Source organism: Haplochromis burtoni, unplaced genomic scaffold, assembly GCF_018398535.1.
Source record: "Haplochromis burtoni strain Fernald_Lab_line unplaced genomic scaffold, NCSU_Asbu1 Contig_114, whole genome shotgun sequence".
Lineage (NCBI taxonomy): Eukaryota > Metazoa > Chordata > Actinopteri > Cichliformes > Cichlidae > Haplochromis > Haplochromis burtoni.
The window spans coordinates 1,655,498-1,677,628 of NW_024582475.1; the positions used below are offsets into that span (position 1 = coordinate 1,655,498).

Below are 22,131 nucleotides of genomic sequence, written 5' to 3' on the forward strand. Positions count from 1 at the left end.
TTCTGTGAGATTGCAGGCACACACCCCGACTGCACCCTTGAAGAAACATAAAAACAACAAGATATCTGATATATTCTTAGGCAGTTAGCAGATATGCTGTTGTTGGTATTTCAAAGGTACTGTACAGGTGTTAAAAGTGACCAGGTTTTCTATGTAAAGGCCTAGTTATTGATGTTAAGTCATTAAACTCAACAAATCAAAATGCTCTTCAGAGCTAAATGATCATCATCACACTTTGGTTTAGCATGAAAATATATATATATCAGAAAGGTCCAAACGGTCCAAACGGATATTTAAGTCGAACTGCCTGAGAATATTACATACCATTTTTCTGCTCTGTGCTCTTAACTTCATGGTTATGCTACAGTGTTAACTAAAAACTTACAAAAACAACTGTGGGCCTTGACTAGGCATTTATTTGTATTTTTAGCAGATGGTGCTTCCCACCCACAAACACCTGGAGCTGCCAAAGAGCTATGTAGTGATGCAGGTTCAGGTTTGACTAAACACAGTATTTATTACTGCACTGGTTACCAGCAGCGCCGTCACTTTAGAGAAGACTAAATAATTATTTTGTGACTTCACATAAATTGCTTGCAATCCAAGATCAGATGTGTTGTTACAAACACAGTTAAGTTCAAGTAAGATGAAGTGAGGTTCTTCCTGTCAAAGCACAACACAGCTGTCATACTGGGCTTTTTGCAGAAGCGTGAATGTGGAGTACTGACATTACCTGACATTTCTTGATCTCAGCAAATAGCTCAGTATGAGTTGAAGGGCTATAGTGGAAAAACAGAACATTAAGTATCTGTATGTGTTACCCACAATGAAATAACAAGCAAGCTCCAAAGCTAACAATCACTGAGATCGCTGCTGCTGTCAAACAAGAAAACATTGCATCCATGGCAACAGCTGATGAGTTATTACAAAAACCAAAACCCAAAATAACAACATCAAAAAAAAAAAAATGAGGGAAGAAATTAAAACAACTCTTTTAAAAAACATGTTATTACAATATCTACACATTGGAAGGAAGGAAGGAAGGAAGGAAGGGTGATTTATCCAACCTAATGTATGAGCCTACCTTGCAAACGACTAACAGACTGAGCAACAAATACATTTCAAAGGATTATCATTTTCTGATTTGATTCAGGATAACAGCTAGGCTAAAAAAGTGTGTGTGTGTGTGTGTGTGGGGGGGGGGGGGGGGGGGAGGGGGGGGCTGTGTTGGGGTTATTGTTGAGCTTTGAAATCAGCCATTAGTGTGAATTGGTCTGCCTTGTTAGCCTTGCATTAAAGGCAATAGACAGAGTTTTATTTAATATCAGATCAGAAAAATCCAGGTGAAATTACCATATAATGATGTCTGGTCTTTGATCGCACGAGACTATTGTTGATGACATCCTCCAGAGGATTAAAAATTGTTTCGAAAATGAACATCATTACAAGGAGGAAATTAGACAAGAAAGTGTTGTTGAAAAATTCTACGTTACACCTCAAGCTTGGAAAGGGGTCATCATCAAAAAAAAAAAAAAAGTCATTCTTAGATAGTTAGATAGTTTTTTGTTAATTTATGTTGTAATTTATGTTAGGTCAGTCTGTCTTGTCTCTGCTAGCCAGCTAACTAGGCCTCTTAGTTAGCTAGTTTAGAGTTTTTCTGTTAAATTATGTTGTAAATTTATGTTGGATGTAGCACCTTGGTTCCTGGAGGAACGTTGTTTCGCCTCACTGTGTACTGTTAAACTGTATATGGTTGAAGTGACAATAAAGCCAACTTGACTTGATCATCAGCTGGTCATGCCAGCAGCACCAGTCTAATCAGCTCCTTGACTCACTCACACTTTTTCAGAAGTATACAGTTTTTCAGACCATCAGGGAAAAAGTTTGTGTTCTTTAGTTGAAAAATCCCTTGACAAAATTGGGAAGTGAGTCAGTGATTTGACTTAGATTTTCAAAAACTGTGTTTTTTTAAATGATTTATGTTTTTCTACAAATATATGCACGTCAGACTCTTAAGAAAACTTGCAACGTGTGAGTGCATGTAAATAGTGGACGAGTCAAAATATTGCATACCTTCTGCAACTGAAATATAAACGGAGGAGAAAGGATTTATTTCGTACTGTGGAGATTGTTTGTAATTTCCCATTAGTAAGCTGAAACGATAGATATTAGATATATTATAATCTATTTTATAAGTATTGATAGACCTAAAAAAGAATCCTGTGTGTTAAACTATAGACATTTTACAATAAAAACGAGAATTAAAGAAAAATAACTTTTCAGGTCCCACCGAGATTTGAACTCGGATCGCTGGATTCAGAGTCCAGAGTGCTAACCATTACACCATGGAACCACGTGTCAGCGACCTACTAAAATCATAGAGTGAATCGTGACACATCTTGTTTCTGCAAGGTGTATATTTATTGCGGATGTATTGTTTCCCTTGTAGACCGGAATAAAAAGACAAAACTTGGGCACTTACTTGTGACTGGCAGAATTACTTCAATGCCGCTCTCACCAGCACTCGGCTGCCTCCTGGTGGTCAACATGTGTAATTGCAAGAACCGCAGGTATTGATTTTCATTCCGTTTTCTGCTCGCCTTTGAGGCACATGTGAGTATGTAAACCTCAGGGCGATTCCAATGTCTCCAGTCCACACTAGTAATAATGACCTAACCATGTCTAAATTAAGTCTACAGCCACAATTTAGTGATCTTTCATTCCAAATCCTTTCCAGGAGGTGCACTTATGTAATTGTAATACTATGTTAAACTGCTACTGATGAAACATCTTGCATTAGATCTTTTTGAAATACAATTAATTTAGATCTGAATATACAAATTTAACGATGATCTTTCTGCAAAGAGTACCTAATAACACTTAAATTAAAAAGTGCAACTGCACATCTGTGAGTTCACCACAGTTAGCAGGCCTACCACAAAATCAGTTTATGACTGAGATTGTTCAACTCTAGGGTAAATCTCCTTAGTTCAACCAATACCTGTGAAAAAAAAAAGCATTATAGACCGAGGTGCAACATTACATAGCAGGACTCACTAGCCTTGAGCACTCACAGGGTTGTAGTAATGTGGTTGCTCTGTCTCCATAAAAATAGTAATTTCTTTAAACCTTGAGCTTTGAACTCATATGGAAACATCTGTTCTCATAGAATTCTCCATTAACAGGTCTCACCAGTTGATTTAGACAAATCTTATGTCATTTCCTTTCCCACCTTTACTTTGTTAACAGGCTTATTTAGTTATTGAGCAGTGTTAGAAGTGTCAAGGTTGGTTTTCATCTGAATTATATACAGACACAGAGGGAGTGAAAATGATCAACCTCACTGGGATGAATAGTGATTGTGCATTAAGTAAAGATCCAGCTCTGGTCTGATGGATAATCACAGTTCCTGTAGCAGGACGTGACCACAATAAAGATCGGCAGCTGAGCTCTGCTATGGATTTAGCCACAGCAGAGTGCAGTCAAATGGTGCATACTTAAATGAGAGCGCTATCACACCACAATTGATCCTGCTATCAGAAGTTCACCAGGAAAAATAGAAACTTTATCAGAAGTTGTTGTGTGTCGCTCTTTTCAAATGCTTCATGCAGACATAAATCTATTCCCTGGCTCTCAACAGCTGATGTCAGACTCAAGTGAAAGTGACAGGTTATTCTGCAGCAGCGTGGTCAGCATCCAGGTGCAGCTTTTCAGAACATGTAGATGTTTTCTTCCCTCCCCACTCTATGACAGCTTCTGTGAAAAACAGCTTTTGCGAGAGATAGAGCTGACAGGCAACTGCACCAGAAAGGTGTACGCCTTAGGACTGCATTAGAAAGTGAAAAAAGCCCTGAAGTTCTTCAGCTCAAGATTTATCAACGTTGTAAGATGCAGACCAAAGATATGCACACATATGAATCAAACCAATGACACCGCTCACATTTAACCAGTTGCAACGAGTTTGTGTCGTGTGTAGTTTTTGGTAGCGTTTGCATGTCATCTTGTCAGCTTTGCATGAATTTTGATAAAACGTGGTAGGGTTGTAGAGTGGGGTCATGTTAACAATTCATTAAAATTTGGCTTACATCCACCAAGGTCTTCAAGGTCGAATGAATGATTTATCCGTCGGAAAATGATAAAAAAAAAAAAAAAGCTTTAGAACGTAGAAAAAATTATCCTTATAAGTGAGATGTGTCAACATATAGAAACTACTGTAAAAATATTTTAATATGTCATATATGACCTCTGACCTCACAGTTGTTAGATTAAACTGCAGGTCAAAGTGATAATAATTCTATACAGTGTTATTTAAACCCATGCTTCGTACTGCTTTTTCTTGCATTGACAACATGTAGGTATACAGGGAATTACATATGGGGATATACAAATATCTCGTTACTCTAGTCAAATAACCTCAAAGTTTCATCAAATACCTCATCATTAAATCTGTGCCGCCTTTGTTTGTACTGGTAACATTTAAGAAATGATTCTGGTATACGTGGATTTTAAATATGGCATTACAGTTTGCATCCAAATATCATGTCACATTTGACCTCTGACCTCACTTTCACATTTCACATCTGCCTTTCTTACATCTTTAAAGAAAGTATTGTCAAGAGAAAGAACGAGCTGGTTATTCCTAAATCAATACCTTGTTTGATTTATTCATCATTACCTACGCCTACATTATCTGTCTGGCTGCCCTTCTCTCATTTTTACTGCACAACAAATTTCTTAAAGTAGTTTGAAAAGAACAAAGAAAAGAAAAATGAATATATACAGAATACAACACTATTCCCCTAAAAGTAAATACTACCCAGAGAATGAGCTGCCATGCCAGAGGTTTGTGCTCTTGGAGTGCTTCTTGTTAACAAAGTGAAAATGTCCAAAAAGTTCTCTGCAAGTTTTAACTGCCCACTGAAAGACTAGCAGTAATAAAGGAGAAGAAATATGTTCAACTGTGAAGATTATTTCAATACTTTGTATAAAATGTAGTTTAAAGGGAAACAAATGACTTCCCGTGAGACAGCTGACACTGTTAAATTAGGATTAATGGAGAACAGATGTGGACAGAAGCGAATGTGCCACTAATATAGTTGCATATTTGATGGCACGCTTTACACTGAGATGTAATATTCATATAGGTGGCAGAACAAGACTCTGGAAATTAGAAACATTTTCTTTTTGTCTGTCACAGTGACTCAGCTGAAAGAGAGCACACGCTCCCCAGCAGCAATAATGATACCTGCATCTGAACGCACAGAACTTTTAAGCATTCAGTATCTGTCCAGCTTTTAGTCAAATGAAGGTTTGTTGCCGTCTGTAACTCTCTACATGGTCTGACCTCTGAGAAATCACATAAAGTATTTCAGTTCGGAAAGGCTATTCAGCAAGCCAAAAAGAAGAAGAAAAAAAATCGACATCTCTCAAGTGCTTACCGTGCTACCGTGTGACCTCTTCCTTTTATGCTTCTTTTCTTCCACTCTAGCTCTCTTTAAAGTCCCCGGCTGTATTTGGTCCATTAGTTCCTTGACTTAGTGACTGCATTTCCTTTCCGTGGGGCATCACTCAGGGTTTGTCGGCTGTCAATTGAGTGGAGCTCAAAAAACCCGCTCCTTAATTCTTTGTAATAGTGACCCGACACCCTGCAATTTCTCCACGTTCCGGTAATTATGACAGTTATGACTCTTTTTTTTAGTAAAGCAAGCACTATGGCCTTTTACACTTGAGAGACACAGAGTTATTTCTATAACTTCATATAGACAGATACGGTTAGTCATATTAAATGTATTTGGTGATCCAACAGCATAAATTATTTAAAAACCCCGTGCACTGAGACAAACTTAACAGCTCCAAAAATGTGTATCTTTACTTAACTCCAACAGGTCATCATCTCAGCCTATCGTGTTCATGAAGTAGACTTCTGAGCATCAATTACAACCATCAGCGATCCTGGGCGCAGTCAGAGATGAAAAACAGGCTCCACACTTTCACCCAGAGTAGCAGTAAAAAAACCCTGCTTTTCTGTTTTTCACTCGTCTGCACAGTCGATCAGGAAATTACTCAAAAGAAAATGTTTAATTCCTGTGATTTCATTTATATAGCTGTCAAGTAACTCTAATGAAAGTACAATAAATGCGGTAGAATAAAGGATAAAACATTTTCCTCTGTGGTGTAGCGGATAAATTTACATGCTGTGGAGAGCTGAAGTATACGTATGGTGTAAATCAGCTTGCTTTGCCTGGAGGTCGCTCCTTTAGAATGACAGGAGGCCAGGGGCCAGTTTAAATGATAAAAAAGTAGAATTTATGAGATTAAATGAATAAAACTGACAAGCTGATAGCGCAATCAGTAGGGGCATCTGAAGTTTTGTTAAGTTTAAAAGCCTTCATGCAACACCCCACAACGGTGGAGACCACTCAATCAATTTTATACAGTGAATTTTAAAATAGTCGACGGGTCAGCCGGCGCCCTGCGGTGGCGAGTAAGCCTATCGCTGGTCTAAATCATGTAGTTGTCCCCTTTCTGCTTCAGTCTGCGCACAGCATATAACATCGGAGGATTTAACAGAGTTTCTATTCACGAATTTCACCCAAAGACTCATCATTAAGCCACCTGATAAGATTTGTTGTTCACCAGACCAGAACCCTTCATTAAGGGCATTAACCTGACTGAAACGGGTTTCTGATGGCAGAATAGGCATTTAATTTGAAACTTGTACCAAAACAACAACCTGCTTTGATATGACAGCAGCTAGAAAAACCTTCCTCGGAGGTCAAATAGTCACATGGTTTATGATCCACTGGTCACCACACTGGTCAAAGATGGGATAATGTTCAGCACTAATGAAACGCTGTCTGTGCATCGATTGTCAACATGTTATTGCTTCTACATAGGGTGAAATGGAATTCACATAGTGAATGAGCAAATTCATCTCGAGAAATAAATAAATAAATAAATAAATATGCTCTTTTAGCCTGATACAAACATAAATTTTAGATTTAGAAATGGATTTGTTTCCCTTTCTTTTTTCTTTTTTTAAACATATAATTCCCTTTTGTAAATACTGCACAGGATATTTGTGGGTCTTAAACTGCTCATGTGAAAGCCTTTTTTTTCTCCCTTTTTTCAATTTACAATTTGACAGAGAGAGTGAGAACATTTTAAGTGACTTCAAAAACAGTTCACAAAATCACACCGATAATTTCACAAGAAGATAAATTGTGTTATCTACATCAGCGGGTATCCATGCTCATTTTTTTTTCTTATGCTAGAATAACACAGACTTTTTTTTTGTTTTTTAAAAAGGAACACCATCACTAATATAAAACAATCCAAAAAAACCCAATTAGATTTATAAATACAAAAAAAAAGTCTAAGCAAACTCTTCTTATGACCCACTATTTTTAAAAAAAGATGTAAACCAAAACATTTGCAAGAAAGAAAAAAAAAGAAGAAGAAGCTTTCACGTACAAAACAACACAAGATCAGATCACTTCATTAGTGTGGGGAGAAAAATCCAAACTTTAGACTTACTGTTACTTTCAGCAATGCAATAAATGCATGAACACTGATGACCTGAATACATTTCAAGATACACTGGGCCTCATTAACACTAAAACTAAGAGAAGCTCTTTAGTAAGACACAGAGATCACATGAGTATTAACTGTGATTGTTACTGGATAACAGTGAATAAAAAAAAACCCCAAATACAATATTTTACTATTTATCCATGCTTCCTCAGACTTGGCTCACTCACAGCAAAGTTTCCTTAAATTAACATTTAGTAGAGGTTTCGCTACCTTTGCCCGCGCTTTTCTTCACTTCGGAGTAGATGATCGTAAGCACTTTGTGGCAGCTGTGCTGTGATATGCAGCTGCTTCACAGAGAAAATTCATAAACACTATACATAGCAGATCTTTGCCTGCTTAGATATGGTGAAGGCTGTTAAACCTTCCTTCCTGTGGAGAAAATCACTTGTGTTTTGCGGGGACTTTATAAACGCTTGGCTGTCCTTGAATGCAAACTTATATGATGGGTTAAAAATCAGAGTGAAGAGAGCTCTCTCCAGGTAAATAAACTGTCCACCCACTCCATGTATACTGTCTTACAGGGTGCTTGGAAAGATATTGTTCCACTTCAGCAGGTCCATAAAGAGGCCAGCCAGCAGTTTGTGTGATCAATTATATAAGAAAATACAATGAGTGAATGATCGCTGGTGTGTGGGACACTCTATCTCCCCCCTTTCCTCTCTCTGGGCAATAGAATGGGCACCAGTGAGGGAGCTAAAGAGAGCAGGGTCCAGAAGAGCTGTGGCTGTCCTTCCATCTCAGCATGTCAGTATCTAATCGAACACACACAGAGACAAAGGGAGGGCCGTTGGTTGAAAGGTGGCTGGATGTTTCCCAGATGCTGGCACGCAGTCAGAGGCCCGGAGGACAGCGTGCCTTCTAGAGCAGAGAGCTGGGGCTTTCTGGAGGCGGTGGGGGTGTGTGCGTGGGGCTGTGACGCATGGGTAGTATGTCATAGTGGCTGGGGATGTGGCTGCTGCGGGGAAGGTCGTAGGGGCTCTGGGAGAATCCGGTGGCCATTCCATTGGGCCCCTGCAGGACACTCACTGTCGGCTCTGTCACAGTTTGGGGAAGGAGGAAGGGAAAAAAAGTGGGAGAGATACATAAGAAGGTAAAGTGTCAGGCACAGGCTGAGGGAAAAAAAGAGACCAGAGAGGTACATGCAACAGAGACCACATATATTTTCTTTTATCAAGGCGTACAAATTCTGTACAGGATCACAGTATGGGACATGACCAGAGAGGCCATAAGCTGCAGGACCCTGCTGAGCTCCACACACAACACTCCAACAACGCACTCACCAACATCATAGACATTCCTGCTTGCACTGCCCAGGAGGGTGGCAGTGCCTCCAAAGGGCACTTCACGGTGGGAGGGGGATTTCATCTCCACATAGCTGCTCTCTGTGTGCTTGCAAGCCAGCCCTGGTGGGTCTCTAATGGTAGCATAAGGATTCTCACTATTGAGGGAGCAGGAGCTGTTGCTGCACATGGAGCTCTTGATGTAATCTGCAGCTGCCGCAAGACAAGGACATATTTAGTATCAACAGAGATGAAGTGCCTGCCACTGACTTTTAACAATGGCATACATACTGAACTCTGATATTAAAGGACTAAAATTTAAGCTGGTATCAGAGCGTGACCAGAAGAATGGAAGCGAAACTCGTTGCCATTCTCAAGAAGCTGAACTTCTTTTGTCTCGGACAGGTGACTAATGGTGGTACGTAGTAATCAGAGTACAAAGGGGAGAGAGTGGAGGACTCGTCTCATCCATAACAGTCTCATCATACTGATAAGAGGGCTCATTAGAGACCGCAGCAAAGCTGCTTCAGACCACTCTCCACACCCTTGGGTTTCTCACATTCACCACCGATTGAACAGTGTGGAAGACAAAATGACGTATCAGGCACGGAGCCATAGAGAGCAATTACTGTTGGAATAAAACCTCAGCCCACCATGATCTTGTCCAAAGTGCAGTGAGTTTTCACATAAATTACAGAGACTATACGGATGTGGGATTTGGGGTCAGAGAAATAGCTGTCTCAGAGGGGAACACGACCCAAATGGGAAAATGGATATATGGGCTGTTAAGCATAAAAGGATTTTGTAATTTAGCTGCTAGTGAAGCTGAACAGGATTCCATATGCAGAATAGGTCTTCACAGACACGCATGCAGCACACAGCAAACTGTCCCTGCTATTCATTCCTTACCTTTCCTGGAGCCTCTTTGTGTCTGTGCCTCACCCTGTTGAACATCTGTAAACATGTCAAAACAACAAAGTCAGACATCACATTAAATTCCCAGAACGTGTGAAGGTTGACAGCCGACGTCTCATTATAGTGAAATATTATTATTTTTTTATTTTTTGAAAGGATAGGAAGAAAATGATGGTGATAAGTTACTGCCAACAACAAAATACCACAAAAAAGAAAAAAACAAGCCAAGTACTGTGACTACAACAGTTCATAGCTCAGTAAATAAAAACCACTTTTTGACTTCCCAATATAATTGATGTGCTTTGTACGTATAAACTAAATGGGGGCTCCGACTTTTAAAGTCAAGCATGACAAAGAATTAATTATAGATATTAGGTTTTTGAATGGACATCCAGCCTATTGTGATTCCCCGAGCGCTGAACACTGTCCTTTTTGTCAAAGCTGCTGGCATCTCACAGATATGCACAAGGTGTCCTCTGGTGTCTGTGCATGACCCACTTGGTTATAACGAGACTAAGACTGCTTTCTCGCTCCAAACTTGTCACATACAGTATTGAATCTAGTAAAGGACTGTGCACACTTTTCTAAAGTTAAGCAAGCCTAAGCCTAACCAGGGAGTGGATGCAAAATTGAATTCAGTGATAGAAAATAAAGCAAAACAAAGTCCAAAAGACAAACGCTCCCAAAGGGGACATGGACTGCAATCACTTCCTACTGAGGATTTTATCAGTCTTTAAAAAGGGGCCCAGTTATCTCTTGGCATCTTATATTGCAGCACTTCACGGCAACAAAGCAAAAAGGACACCTTGTGCGTATCTCTAGGACACCAGTGGCATCTGACAGAACAGCAGCAGTTGACGCCTCAGGGTCAGAATGCATTGCAACAGTGTTCAGCGCGCCTAAAGTCAGGACATAAGCAGTAAAGAAAATAATAATATTAATAATACAGTATTTTTACAACAGCTCACACTGTCATTCATTATCTGTGCACCACACCTTATTCTCCACTTACAAATGGTTACCTGACAATTACCATTAATACAAAAAAAAAAGACTTTGATGTGCTTACATCAAACTACCCTTTAGTTTGTTATAAACCATTTATGAAATGCTAATATGCTCCTTTTAAATGCCACACTTAATTTTCTATCGTTCACAGCCTATGTGAGTGTAGTGTTTGACCCAATGTAAGCCTTCATAGAAAAATGTGCCACCAGGGGAAGTGAAAGAGGACTAATGAGCTCATAGTGACCCCTATTCATCTTCGCACCACTGCTTTCGCTGCATATCTTATCAAAATCAGAGCAAAGGTTATGTCTAACAAGAGACCCCTGGTTCATCTTCATTCACAGCAGGTTAGCGCCAATAAAGGGTGTGTGAGAACGACACGTGTGTCTTTTGCCCTTGAATTGCTGGCTCTGTAAGGTCCAAATTCCAGATCTACGAACTGCGATGTAATAAGGGAGAGAAGAAAACTGACCCAGGTCATTGAGGTTGCAGTAGGCCCTCCATTCAGACCCATTTCTGCTCTTCAGCGTGTTTGACTGTGAAAAGAAAAAGACAATGTAGTGTTGATTTTGTACTGCAGCATGTAATTTAGAAATTTTGTGTGAAGACATGGAGGGAGTTCATACTTTAAGGGTCAGAGTGCCGTCCAAGTTGCTGGAAATGGTTGAGACCACATTACACTGAGCCACGGTGTGGTAGCTAGGGTTGGAGAAGCACTGGCCACTGCTACTGCTGCTGTTCTGGCTCTGACTGATCTCAGGAGCACTGGTTCTCATCGCGACAGTACTGCCACACTCTGAGGATTTACACACAGAAAGGTTCAAAAGCAAAATGATACCTTTTTACATTTTTTCCCATTTTAGTGATATTGCATGGGGTGTAAGCAGTTTTAATACATATATTGTAAGTGATGGAAAAATGCACATGCAAGACTCTTACCAGACAGAGAGTAGTCAGTGTTGGTAATGTGCATGGCCTGTGAGTACGATACACTTGGCTGGATCTCATGGCCCTTGTCCCTCTGCCTCTGTCTGTACCACACAAACAGACTAAGCATGGCCATGATGATGAGGAGGAGAAAGATGATGCCCATGACAGCCCCTGCCGACTGGCGCTCGGAGCCTCGTGCTGGACTGATCTTTGTGTATGGGTTCAGCTCTTCCATCATCAGAGCTGCTACAGAGAAAGCAGAAAAAGTGGGTCGTTTAAACAATGCGTACACATCTGTGTTTGAGCGATAATACCCCGTAAAGCCTCGGCCATCTCAATCACCTCTCACCTTGATCGCAGCGGATGCCTTTATAGCCAGGGCTACAGTAGCATGTTCCAGTCACATAGTCACAGGTAGCATTGTTCAGGCACTCGCATAGCTGCTGGCAACCATATCCAAATGTACCAGCGGGACACTCTGCATGACAGAGAGGCACATTATTACACCCATCAAAATTAAAGCACTTGCAGAGTGGGAGCCAAACTGTTTATAGAACACACACTCATCTACTGGGTAATTTTGCTCAGAGCTAAAATGTGTTGTGCCTACTCAACTCTGCTCACAGCTCGTCCCAATGAAGCCGGTTCGGCAAGCACACTGGCCAGATATGTGGTCGCAGTCTGCACCGTTTTGGCAGCGGCAGACTTCGGAGCAGTCCCTGCCGTAGAACCCTGAAGGACAGCCTGGGACAGGGATGTATAAAATGTTGGGGTGGGAGGAGTGGTGAAAACAAAGAGAAGGGAAGACAACATAGAGAGTCAAGGTCAAATCGCAAAGGAACGAGGAAATCAATATCACTCAATGTCTCTGCTGCATACTCAATAAGAGACAATGTGAATGAATTGAAATGAAACATTTCCTGCTTCTGCAGAAAATGCTGTTATGCTGTCAACATAACCTAGAGGTGGAAATAAAGAAGAAGACAACTGCAAATAGTAAGAATCTATATGAGAGAAGAGAGGGGAAAACAAATGTAATTTTCATGCACAATAGCAGGAGCTCCACACTGCAAACAATACTGAATAAACCCCTCGAGGTGATGGATAATGGAAATTCAAATTAGTGGACTGATATTGATGATCTGCTCTATCCCTGGGTAAATGACTGGGATGTATTACAACCATTAATGAAATGACCATTAGTTCTGTTCTGCTATTGCTCTCTCTCGCTTTAAAAAAATAAAAATAAAAAAAATAGATAAAAACATCCAGTTTCCTTGTAATCAGAAAAAAAGCATTGTTTCTCACTTGTCATCTGCTGCAGTTCTATTAGACTGCCAGTAGATGACACTGTGTGTCTACTAACTGGATGGGAGAAACTCACGCTGTGTGCAGTAGAGACCGGTCCAGCCGGGGCTGCACCTGCACTCTCCATCATAGGCACTGCACTGGGCTCCATTGTGACAGTTACACGAGTTGAGACAATCAGGGCCCCAGTGCCCAGAGGGACAGGCTGCAGACGCCAGAGACACAGTCAAACTCATGGTCACGCACTCTCCCTTACATACACTACGTCCTAGACATGCATACATGAATCACATAACACATATGTTTGAGGAAAAGTCCAGACATTCTCCACGCTTTCATACAATATGTTAAAATGATACATTTGGAAGAAAATCCAGTTTTGTCATTACCCTCCACAAGCCCACAAGTTGTAGTGTTGGAAATTGCTGTCAGGTGAATATGTATGGATTATCACCCGTGTGATCGTTAGTTGTTGTTTTTTTTTAGTTTAATAGTTAATGCAATTAAAAAAAACACACACACACATCAATTTCCCATGCCATGGCAGCTCAAAGTTCTGCTAATGATCTTTGGCCTACAGTTCTGTAAATCAAAGAGCATAATGTATTACAACAATCATTTAAGCAAGCTGTGTGTTTTACATCAGCTGGTGCTGAGGTTAGTTCTCTCTGTGCGCCGGGTCATGAAGATGATTAATGTGTATGAAGGTAAGGGTGAGAGAGAAATTAGGAGTGGAGACAGACAATGAGAGTGGGAAAAGTGGACAAATGAGCAAATTACAGAGTGGATGAAGGAAGGAAGGAAGCCATACCCTGAGAGCAGTCCTCTCCTATCCAGCCAGGAAAACACTGGCAGGAGCCATCAATGGGGTTGCAGGTGCCGTTGTTGGTGCAGAGGCAGATCTCGGCACAAGCTCTCCCGTACCTGCCACTTGGACAGACTGCAGAACAGAAAGAAACAACACACCACTTTACGAATAAACAAAAAAACTGCTCTGCCTCTTTTAAGATTAGAAAAACCCATTAACATTATGACACTAAACTTAGGCACATTACTGTGAACACATTTATGAAAACACACTGATTTTTTGAAAAGGTTGTGTAAACATGTTCCTCTAATGGATGATATCCTTTTATTTGAGTGGACACGAAATGATCTGCTTAAACAAAAAGAGGAGTCAGTCACTGCCTCCTGTGGCACAACTGCCCCATTTCCACTGCTTAGAGTGGAATGAGTGATGTGCCAAAGAATTAAAATAGACCATGTACACAGACCACTGTATACATTTTTAATGAAATTAATATTTCAATGCATCCAGGCACTCTTCAATAAGAAATATTATTTCCAGTGAAACCTCGTTTGTGTTTCCTTGTTGGACCATGGGACAAATTAAACCAAGGTGTATCTTAGTATCAGGATCAGGGAGCTGCAGTGCCAGCAGATGCAATAAACGTCTCACATAAAAGAATAGCCACCGTTAGGAATATCTGATAAGGTGGCAGGCTGTGAAAGAGATGGGTCTGACTCATTATCATGGGGGGTGATTTTAATGATTATATTTCAACTGGTTTTTCCCTCTTCTTGAGAGCTCTTTCAACCTCTTTCAAGCAGGTTGTCATTAAGCCATGAGGTTGGCTCCCCCATACTGTTGCTTCTGGGGATTCAAGCCTCAGCTCACTGGGAGAGCTTCATTAGGCTGGGACTTTGTGTGCTGGACAGAGGACAAGTGAGGACACAATGGGGCTCAACAAGAGGATAATGTGCATGATGATGGCCACCTCTGTCCCTCGTCGCCTAACGCCCGCTCACCAGTAATTATGGTTCAGACAAATTAGGACTCGTTCTCGCTTTTACTTTTCCCTCTTCCTTCAGCTAAGCTATTAAACTTTTATTTGTAAGACATTGCTTAAAGCCATGAAAGAGAATTCAAAAATTCCTCATCGCCTATCTGTAATTTATTAAAAAAAAGAGGTAAATTATTAGAGGAAAAAAATCTACAGCGCATTTGTGTGAAGGTATCTCTTCTCAGAACGGCGGAGAACATTTTTAATGTGGAACCACTGACACGACAAATACAATACCTTGTCACACAAATGAACTGAAATCAGCACGCTGTTCAATGGATGGACAGTGTGGAGACAAAAACTACTGTGACACACACATAGTATACATTAATTCTCTTTCTCAGTTTCCTACTAAATGTTCTTTTTGACCAGACATATAGCTAAACGTCTTGCAAAAAACAAAACCCTCTTTGTAAAACATTTATCAAGATGTCATCACGCTACAAGAAGTAGTTGCTGAGAAATGTCGCTTATAAGGAATAAAAAGTGCCAAACCAAGTTGTTTTCATATAACATCCTCAGTAACGCCACAAAAGAAAAGTTGCCTTGAAAACAAGTTTAACAATAGAAACAGGTGTGTTTGTGCATTTCTTTCTCTGTATATTAATGAAAGCAATTTACATACAGCTCCTTTTGCAGAATTAGGCAAGGGGACAGCAAAATTTACTTAAAATATTCTTTGTCTAAAAATGTGGCTCTTAGCAATTTTCCCTCCTCTGTTGAAGGTTGTTTTTTTTGTTTACTTTTGTTTTTAGCTTAGGTTGCATCGATAATAGTCATATTTTAAAGTTTCAAGGCTAAGATGCTACTGCGAGAGGCAGCAGGTCATCTTATTAGGACCAGTGTGCAAAGAGAGGACTTAAACAAAATGTACAGGAACAACATGATCAGTATTATTCCCTTACAGATTTCTGTATTTTATACAAAGGCATTTTCAAAAATAACCAACAAAAAAAGAAAAAAAAACACTCAAACTTCACAGTGAATGAATTTCACTGTACGTGAAAGAGCAGGATAAAGGTCAAAAGGACATAGAAGACTACTTGCCTTGGTTGCACAGCGAGCCGGTAAAGCCAGACAGGCACTCACAGTGGCCCGTGACATGATGGCATGGCCCGGTGCTGTGCACACACTGTGGACACGACTGGCTGCAGCGGTGCCCGTAGAACCCCGGAGAGCAGACTGGAGGCAGCAGAGTGTGGCAAGAGACGACAGAGAATCAGTCACCAGCGTTGGATGAAACAAGAGGTATATAGTAATGAAACAAAGCATGACAAGAGTGATCAAGGGAGTGCAGAAAAATCAAGGCTGCGAGAAGTAAAGCAGAAAAGACAAGGAGCGACAGCAAAGGCAGGGGAAAAGTATAAAAGTCAGTCTCCATTGTAATCACTGCCATTTTATCTGCAGCCAGAGACAGAATAGTAAACGAGTTAAGAGCATAGTGAGTCTGTTTTACGTCAAGTCATGAGAGCAGCCTGATGATCTATATATGTGAGGAGACACACAGCTGTGTTAATAATGCAAATTTCATTGAAAGAATGTGAACTGAGAGATATATAAACGGTGGTGCAAAAGTTATTATATAACACTTTATGCAAAGATTGTGCAACCATTATAAAAAGCTGCAATTTATATTAAAAACATATTTTCATTCCAGCGCTACACATTCTAAGAGCGCCTTAGGAATACTTACACTATTTTCACAGCCAGTGATTCGGAGAAAACTGTCAGGGGACAGCTGGGTATTTCTAAAATAGAAACCTTTTAGAAACTGACAAAACAACCTCAGTTGTAGCTTGACAAACTTGCAATGTTAAGTTTACCCAGTGGATTTTATTTTAAGCACCAGGTGTGGTGCATTTTTATCATCCTCTGGAGAAGCATGCAATTAGTTAACAATATTTCAGTAAGGGAAAAAGTGCAAAACTGCAGTTACGAGGTTTCTACCTGACGAGAAAATTATCTGTGTAAATATTGAGTTTGGAGGAGTAACCATTTCCCCTCTCTGTCTCTCACACACACGGCGTGTTTAAGTCTCTCCACTCAAATTGATGTTTACAGGTTTGAGACAGTGAATTCACTCCCAATCAGTGAGTTCATCACTTGAGAGCACCTTCAGACAGACCCCATTCGGAAACCAGAGCTGGCACTCCCAGTGAGCATACCCTCTGATGAGCCTCAGGCGAGGACTGTGAGTCTCCCACTGTGAGGTGGTTGTTGAGGACTGTGCCAGAAGGGGGTGAGAAGTGTGTCAGTGTGTGTGTATGTTTATGTGTCTGGGGGAATGCCATTGGGGCAAAGACACTGTGATTACATGATAGCTGTGATGAAGGGTTTACACTCAAGCAGTTATGTCCAACAACAATTCTTCAAAGATCAAACAAGGTCAGTGCTGTGATGGAGTTTGCAAGTATGATGGTCTCAGTGAAACAGATTTATTTCCTAAGGGTTTAGATAAAAAGAAGTTGCTTCGAGAAAGAGGCTCACTTCTTTTGCAGGACGTCCCTCTGTATCCAGGTGCACACACACATGTGCCGTCCTCGGGAGAGCACGATCCTCCGTTCTGACAGGAGCAGCTGACTGAACAGTTGGGTCCCCAGAAGCCTTGTGGGCACACATTATCACAGTGGATTCCTGCAGGCATGTTACCAAATCTTCAGTGAATGCATATTAAGAAGGCAAAAGACTGGTAAGCTGATAAATTCTAAACAGAGTGCCATCTGTAAAAACACATCATTAAGGGGCAGCATTCACAATGCTTGATCATTGCACATCTTTTCAGGGTTATTAAACTAACATGAATCATTGACTTATTTTAGTTTTGAATAAAGAAGCTGCAGTTTGGAGGGTGTTTTTTTTTCAGCCCATCTTTCACACTCTGCTTCTCCTCTCCAAATGTATTTTATTTTTGATCTGACTGGAGCTCCTTGCCAGTGCACTGTGTTGATTAACAGGGTTGGGTCTCAAGAGAGGCCAAGCTTGTCTCCCATTCTCTTTCAGCAGAGCAAGGGTAGTGCATGGAGCTGAAGGGAAGTACTCAGACCACAGTCTGCAAGTGTCACAGTGTCTTTTTTTTTTCTGTGGCTTCAACCAAATGCAAAACACTGCATCCATACAGGGCTCTCACTGTGAATGCATTAGCATGCCCATCAGAGCGCCATGTTTTCCTTCAGAAAAAAAAATTCACGCGTGCCGTTCTACATGTATACAGCCGGGTTTAGAAAGTGTGGCATAGCCCTGCAATTGCACATGCACACGGTCGGTGTCACACAGTCGCACAAATGCATGCAAACTCTGCAACCTTTCAAGCTTCAGCCCTCAGTTCGAAGCCTCATTTGAAATTTCCTTTGAGCGAGAATATCTGAGAATGGTGTGGCAATTAAAGCGGCATTAGTGCAGTACCTTTGAATTAAACCTGGACTAAACTCTGGGGACTAATGTTATACGGTAACCATGGCACCTTAAGGCTATATAGGATAGGAAATGTTAAGTCTGATGAGTGGGGGGCTAGATGGGTGTGGGGGGTACAGTCGCAGTGATTAAGTCAGAAGCTGTGCCATGGACATCAAAAGGAGGGCAAGGCTTGTGCAAGTGTGTTTGAGGTTCTGCTAGGGCAGGCAGGAAAAAAAAGAAAAACAGTGGCTGGCTTTACTGTCAGAAAATGAATGCGGACAGAGCATCACATTTTTCAGTCTAATGGTGACAAACAGAGGGGCTTTGGGTGCCTAGTGAGGGAGAAGAAGAAAGAGTGAAAGAAGCCAGAACTGAAGTCTCTTCAAAGGAGGCTTTTCGCTGAGAAGTGCCAGAGGTCCTACTATCCAATTTGTACAGTGAGCACAGCGAAGCAAACCTCTCTCTCCCTTTTTAACTCTCTCTCTCCTAGTGCATGTAAACACACATCACATTACCTGCTTCGTGTCATGGACCAGAATCTCTACAGAAATAAAAGGCAAAGGTCTATTTAACATGGTCTAGCACGATGCCCTCTGCATCAAGTGTCTAGTCAGAGAACTTTTTTAAATCTTTGTTGGCTGATGTCAGGCTCACGACAGTTCAGTAACAATTCTGTGGGTCATAGTCGGCCTAGCCACTTAAGCGCGCACACTCCTAAAGTCAAGCTTCTTGACAATTTAGGCAAGCCTCACAATAGAGCCAACACCAAGTTGACAGCAAAGTAGAATGCAATACCAACCCTGGCACACTCAGTGATATGACAGTGTTTACAAAAATAGCTGTAAACAGACATTTCACTCCATCCCTGACTCAGTCCTGTGACGAATCCCACATAGCCCTCTCTCTAGGTGCTCCTTCCTTCAGAGAGACCGCTGTCAAGCCGCTGCAATTTAAGTATGTATGTGTGTGTTTGTCCGACCCACTGGGCTGCACGCTGCCCCCAGCTCTGCACCCTGGTGACTCAATTAAGGCTGACAGATGGTCCCGACCTGTGCGGGATTCAGAGCATGAGAGGCCCGTTTTGCCGGCTCCATTCTTGCAGATAATAAAACCCACATTGTTTCCCAGAATAAATGCCCGAAGCTCGGGAGGCTGAATGGAGTGGGATGCTGAGAGCTCACAGGCTTGACCTTTCCTGCTGAATCTTTTTCCCTCTCCGACTGCACCTCTCTGCCCAAGCTCAGAGACCAGGTCCTTTGCTAGCCCCCTGTATTTGACATTCAGATGCGACGCTTCATTTTTGAGCATAATGACTCTCACCCTTGCTGTGACATTCATACTTTCCAACCTCCAAGCTTTTTCCCTGTAAGCAAATGGTTTAAATGACAAGAAACAGAGAGCGAACATATGGACGTGCAAACCCCCCAAAAAACGAAAAACTATTGCATCTAGAGGGGATCAGATTCCAGTGGAGAGCTTGTGATAGCAAAGAACGATTGATACTCTGGTGAATAAACACGGCAGCTGGTTTAATCAAATTTCCCAATAAAATGCAAACTCTAATAAACAGAACCAAAAATAACAATATCACAAGACATATCTAAAAATCTTGAGAGCAATGTGGGCCAATTATTTGATTCAGTTTGCAAATATTTAGCTGATGATTCAGTTCAGTCCTTGTGTGTAGCCGGCATCATATAATATAAGCATGATTGCATAGCAGCTTCCAGCGTGCCAGCCAAGAGAATTAATTTAGAGCTCAATTCTCAACATCTCTCATTCGGCTATGCCACCGGCGCAGTGGCAAAACAAATTGAACATTTAATTAACAAAACACTGTGTAGACATTCTGTAAACATACTGTACTGCACAAGCCATGAATGCTGCAGCATATTTTCCTGTTATGGTAAATCAGTGTGTCTGACTGGCATCTAATGTCTTTGATTTTCAGCTAATGAAGATAACTACTAAAGACGGGCCGCTTCTGCTCCTAAAGACAGACTACTGTGATTTTGTTGTGAAAAAAGGAGTACAAACCTGTCCAGCCAGGGTAGCAGCGACAATAACCGCTCACTGGGTCACAGCCATCGGCGTGGCTGCAGTCGCAGCGCTCACGGCACTCCAACCCATACGTACCCTCCTGACAACGACGATAATAATAAGAAAACTTGATCTAACTCTTCTAAAATACAGCACAATGATGCAAAAGATTTAGCTGGGTCTTCACATCAATCTCTCAGTTAAAAAGAAAGAAAGACAGACTTACAGGGCAGGGCTCGTCACAGTGCTCTCCTCTCCAACCAGGAGAACATGTGCAAGTGCCATCTATAGGATCGCATGCAGCTCTGTTGCTACATAAGCATGTCTGATTACAGCCCAGACCCCAGGCACCACTGGAACAGAGGATGGAGCAGTCCACACCCTGCCAACCTCGAGTAACAGAGAGAGAAAAATCAAACTATAAACATTTATACAAGAAAAGCGACATGAAGGCAGTTGCTTTATATTAAAATTACCAGACAACTGAACAGTCTAAATCAGGGATTTCAGCTCATTTTATATCATTGGCCTCATACAGTCCACTTTGATCTTGAGTGGGCTGGACGAGTGAAACACTCCTTTCTATGAGTGCAAAGAAGTTTAACTACCCACTTGATCCATGAGATATCTTAATAATAGAAAAAGAAGTGCAATGTCAACTGTGCATCTCAGTTTTTCTGCACACCAAAGGAATTCTGCTCTGTCATCACGACTCTTTCAGCATAAATTGCAAGAAATGTGTAAAACTTCAGAAAAAGTTCTGCAAGGTCATTCACAGAAAATGTTGTATTTTATAATTACTGTGGACCCATTGTAATAAACTGTCATTTCTATAATAGTGAAAGGAACAAAAAAACTGGAAGCTTACTCAAAATTAATTGTTTATCTATAACTTTGTTGTAAAATCAGTGATCATGAGGAAGGTCTTCATCTGAAGAAAAGATGGAAAACTTAAGAAACAGCTGTTTAAATCCTGAAAATTAGGTCCTCCATCACATTTTTAAAATCATTCCAGTAGGCTGGGCCGATTTTTGCCCTCAGGCCTTATGTTTGACATCTTTGGTGTAAATAATGGTGAGCTACAATGGTTTTTGCCCTTGTGCTTGAACCCTAAAGATTAATTTAAATAAACGTGATATGATTCAGCTGCAAAGAGAAAACACACCTCTAAGAATGGCAATGTATGAATGAGCACAATAACTATCGATGGACTTGTATAAATTTATTCAGTCCTACTGACTTTGGAGAGTTCTTAAGTTTCTCTTCAGTGCGTCCAGTACAATGGGTAAAAGATTAAAAAAAAAAGTGGCATATTGATAGCATCTGGACTTTGGTAACCTCTTCAGTTGTTTTATTGTGTTCAAATATAATAAAGTTTTTACTTCCAGAGAAATATATCTATATGTCCTGGATATATTGCCCCCAAAACATTGAATAGACTTAACTGTTGGCAGTCAAAATTTACGATTCCTCTATTAACCCACGAGTTAACATCTGTGTGCATGAGTGAAATCTCTCAGGAATAATTGATCTGGGTGGTACTATTGACTGTGTATACTGTATATTTGGTGCACACTTATTATTTTTATCTTTTATCTGGTGGAAAACAATACAATCTGAGAAAGGAAAATGTTTTTATAGGCAATGAGAGGTTAGAAGGTAAGAAGGATTTGATATCAGTGAGACATTTATGCAGTGCTGTGTAAAAAATCTTGAGCCACCCCTCATTTCTTTATCGTTTGCTTCCAAGGAGCCAGACTTTCTTGTAATTTTTAAAGTGGCCTGCAGCAATAGTTCTCCAGGCTTTCTGAAGGTCCTTG

The 22,131-nt window shown here is 40.8% G+C and overlaps 1 protein-coding gene and 1 non-coding gene across 9 annotated transcripts in view; both read right to left on the minus strand.

Moving 5' to 3' along the window:
* Positions 1–2,281: 2,281 nt before the first annotated feature.
* trnaq-cug lies at positions 2,282–2,353 on the minus strand. Its single transcript has one exon. It is a non-coding gene; the product is annotated as a tRNA-Gln (tRNA).
* Positions 2,354–2,951: 598 nt separating this feature from the next.
* The window catches only part of megf11 (multiple EGF-like-domains 11), an 83,090-nt gene continuing 63,910 nt past the window's right edge, over positions 2,952–22,131 (minus strand). For 2 of the 8 annotated variants that reach the window (XM_014335656.2, XM_005928795.2), the window contains 14 exons: positions 20,538–20,701; positions 20,309–20,411; positions 17,366–17,512; positions 15,926–16,060; positions 13,846–13,974; positions 13,111–13,239; positions 12,342–12,470; positions 12,076–12,204; positions 11,736–11,969; positions 11,423–11,592; positions 11,269–11,332; positions 9,783–9,827; positions 8,874–9,086; positions 2,953–8,627 (listed from right to left, as the gene is read on the minus strand). In XM_014335656.2, coding sequence (XP_014191142.1) covers positions 8,452–8,627; positions 8,874–9,086; positions 9,783–9,827; positions 11,269–11,332; positions 11,423–11,592; positions 11,736–11,969; positions 12,076–12,204; positions 12,342–12,470; positions 13,111–13,239; positions 13,846–13,974; positions 15,926–16,060; positions 17,366–17,512; positions 20,309–20,411; positions 20,538–20,701 — 1,967 coding nt within the window. In that variant the 3' untranslated portion in view covers positions 2,953–8,451. Of the gene's footprint in view, positions 8,628–8,873; positions 9,087–9,782; positions 9,828–11,268; positions 11,333–11,422; positions 11,593–11,735; positions 11,973–12,075; positions 12,205–12,341; positions 12,471–13,110; positions 13,240–13,845; positions 13,975–15,925; positions 16,061–17,365; positions 17,513–20,308; positions 20,412–20,537; positions 20,702–22,131 lie in introns of all 8 variants that reach the window. The other 6 variants (XM_005928796.2, XM_005928794.2, XM_014335657.2 and 3 more) reach the window with 4 other exon arrangements.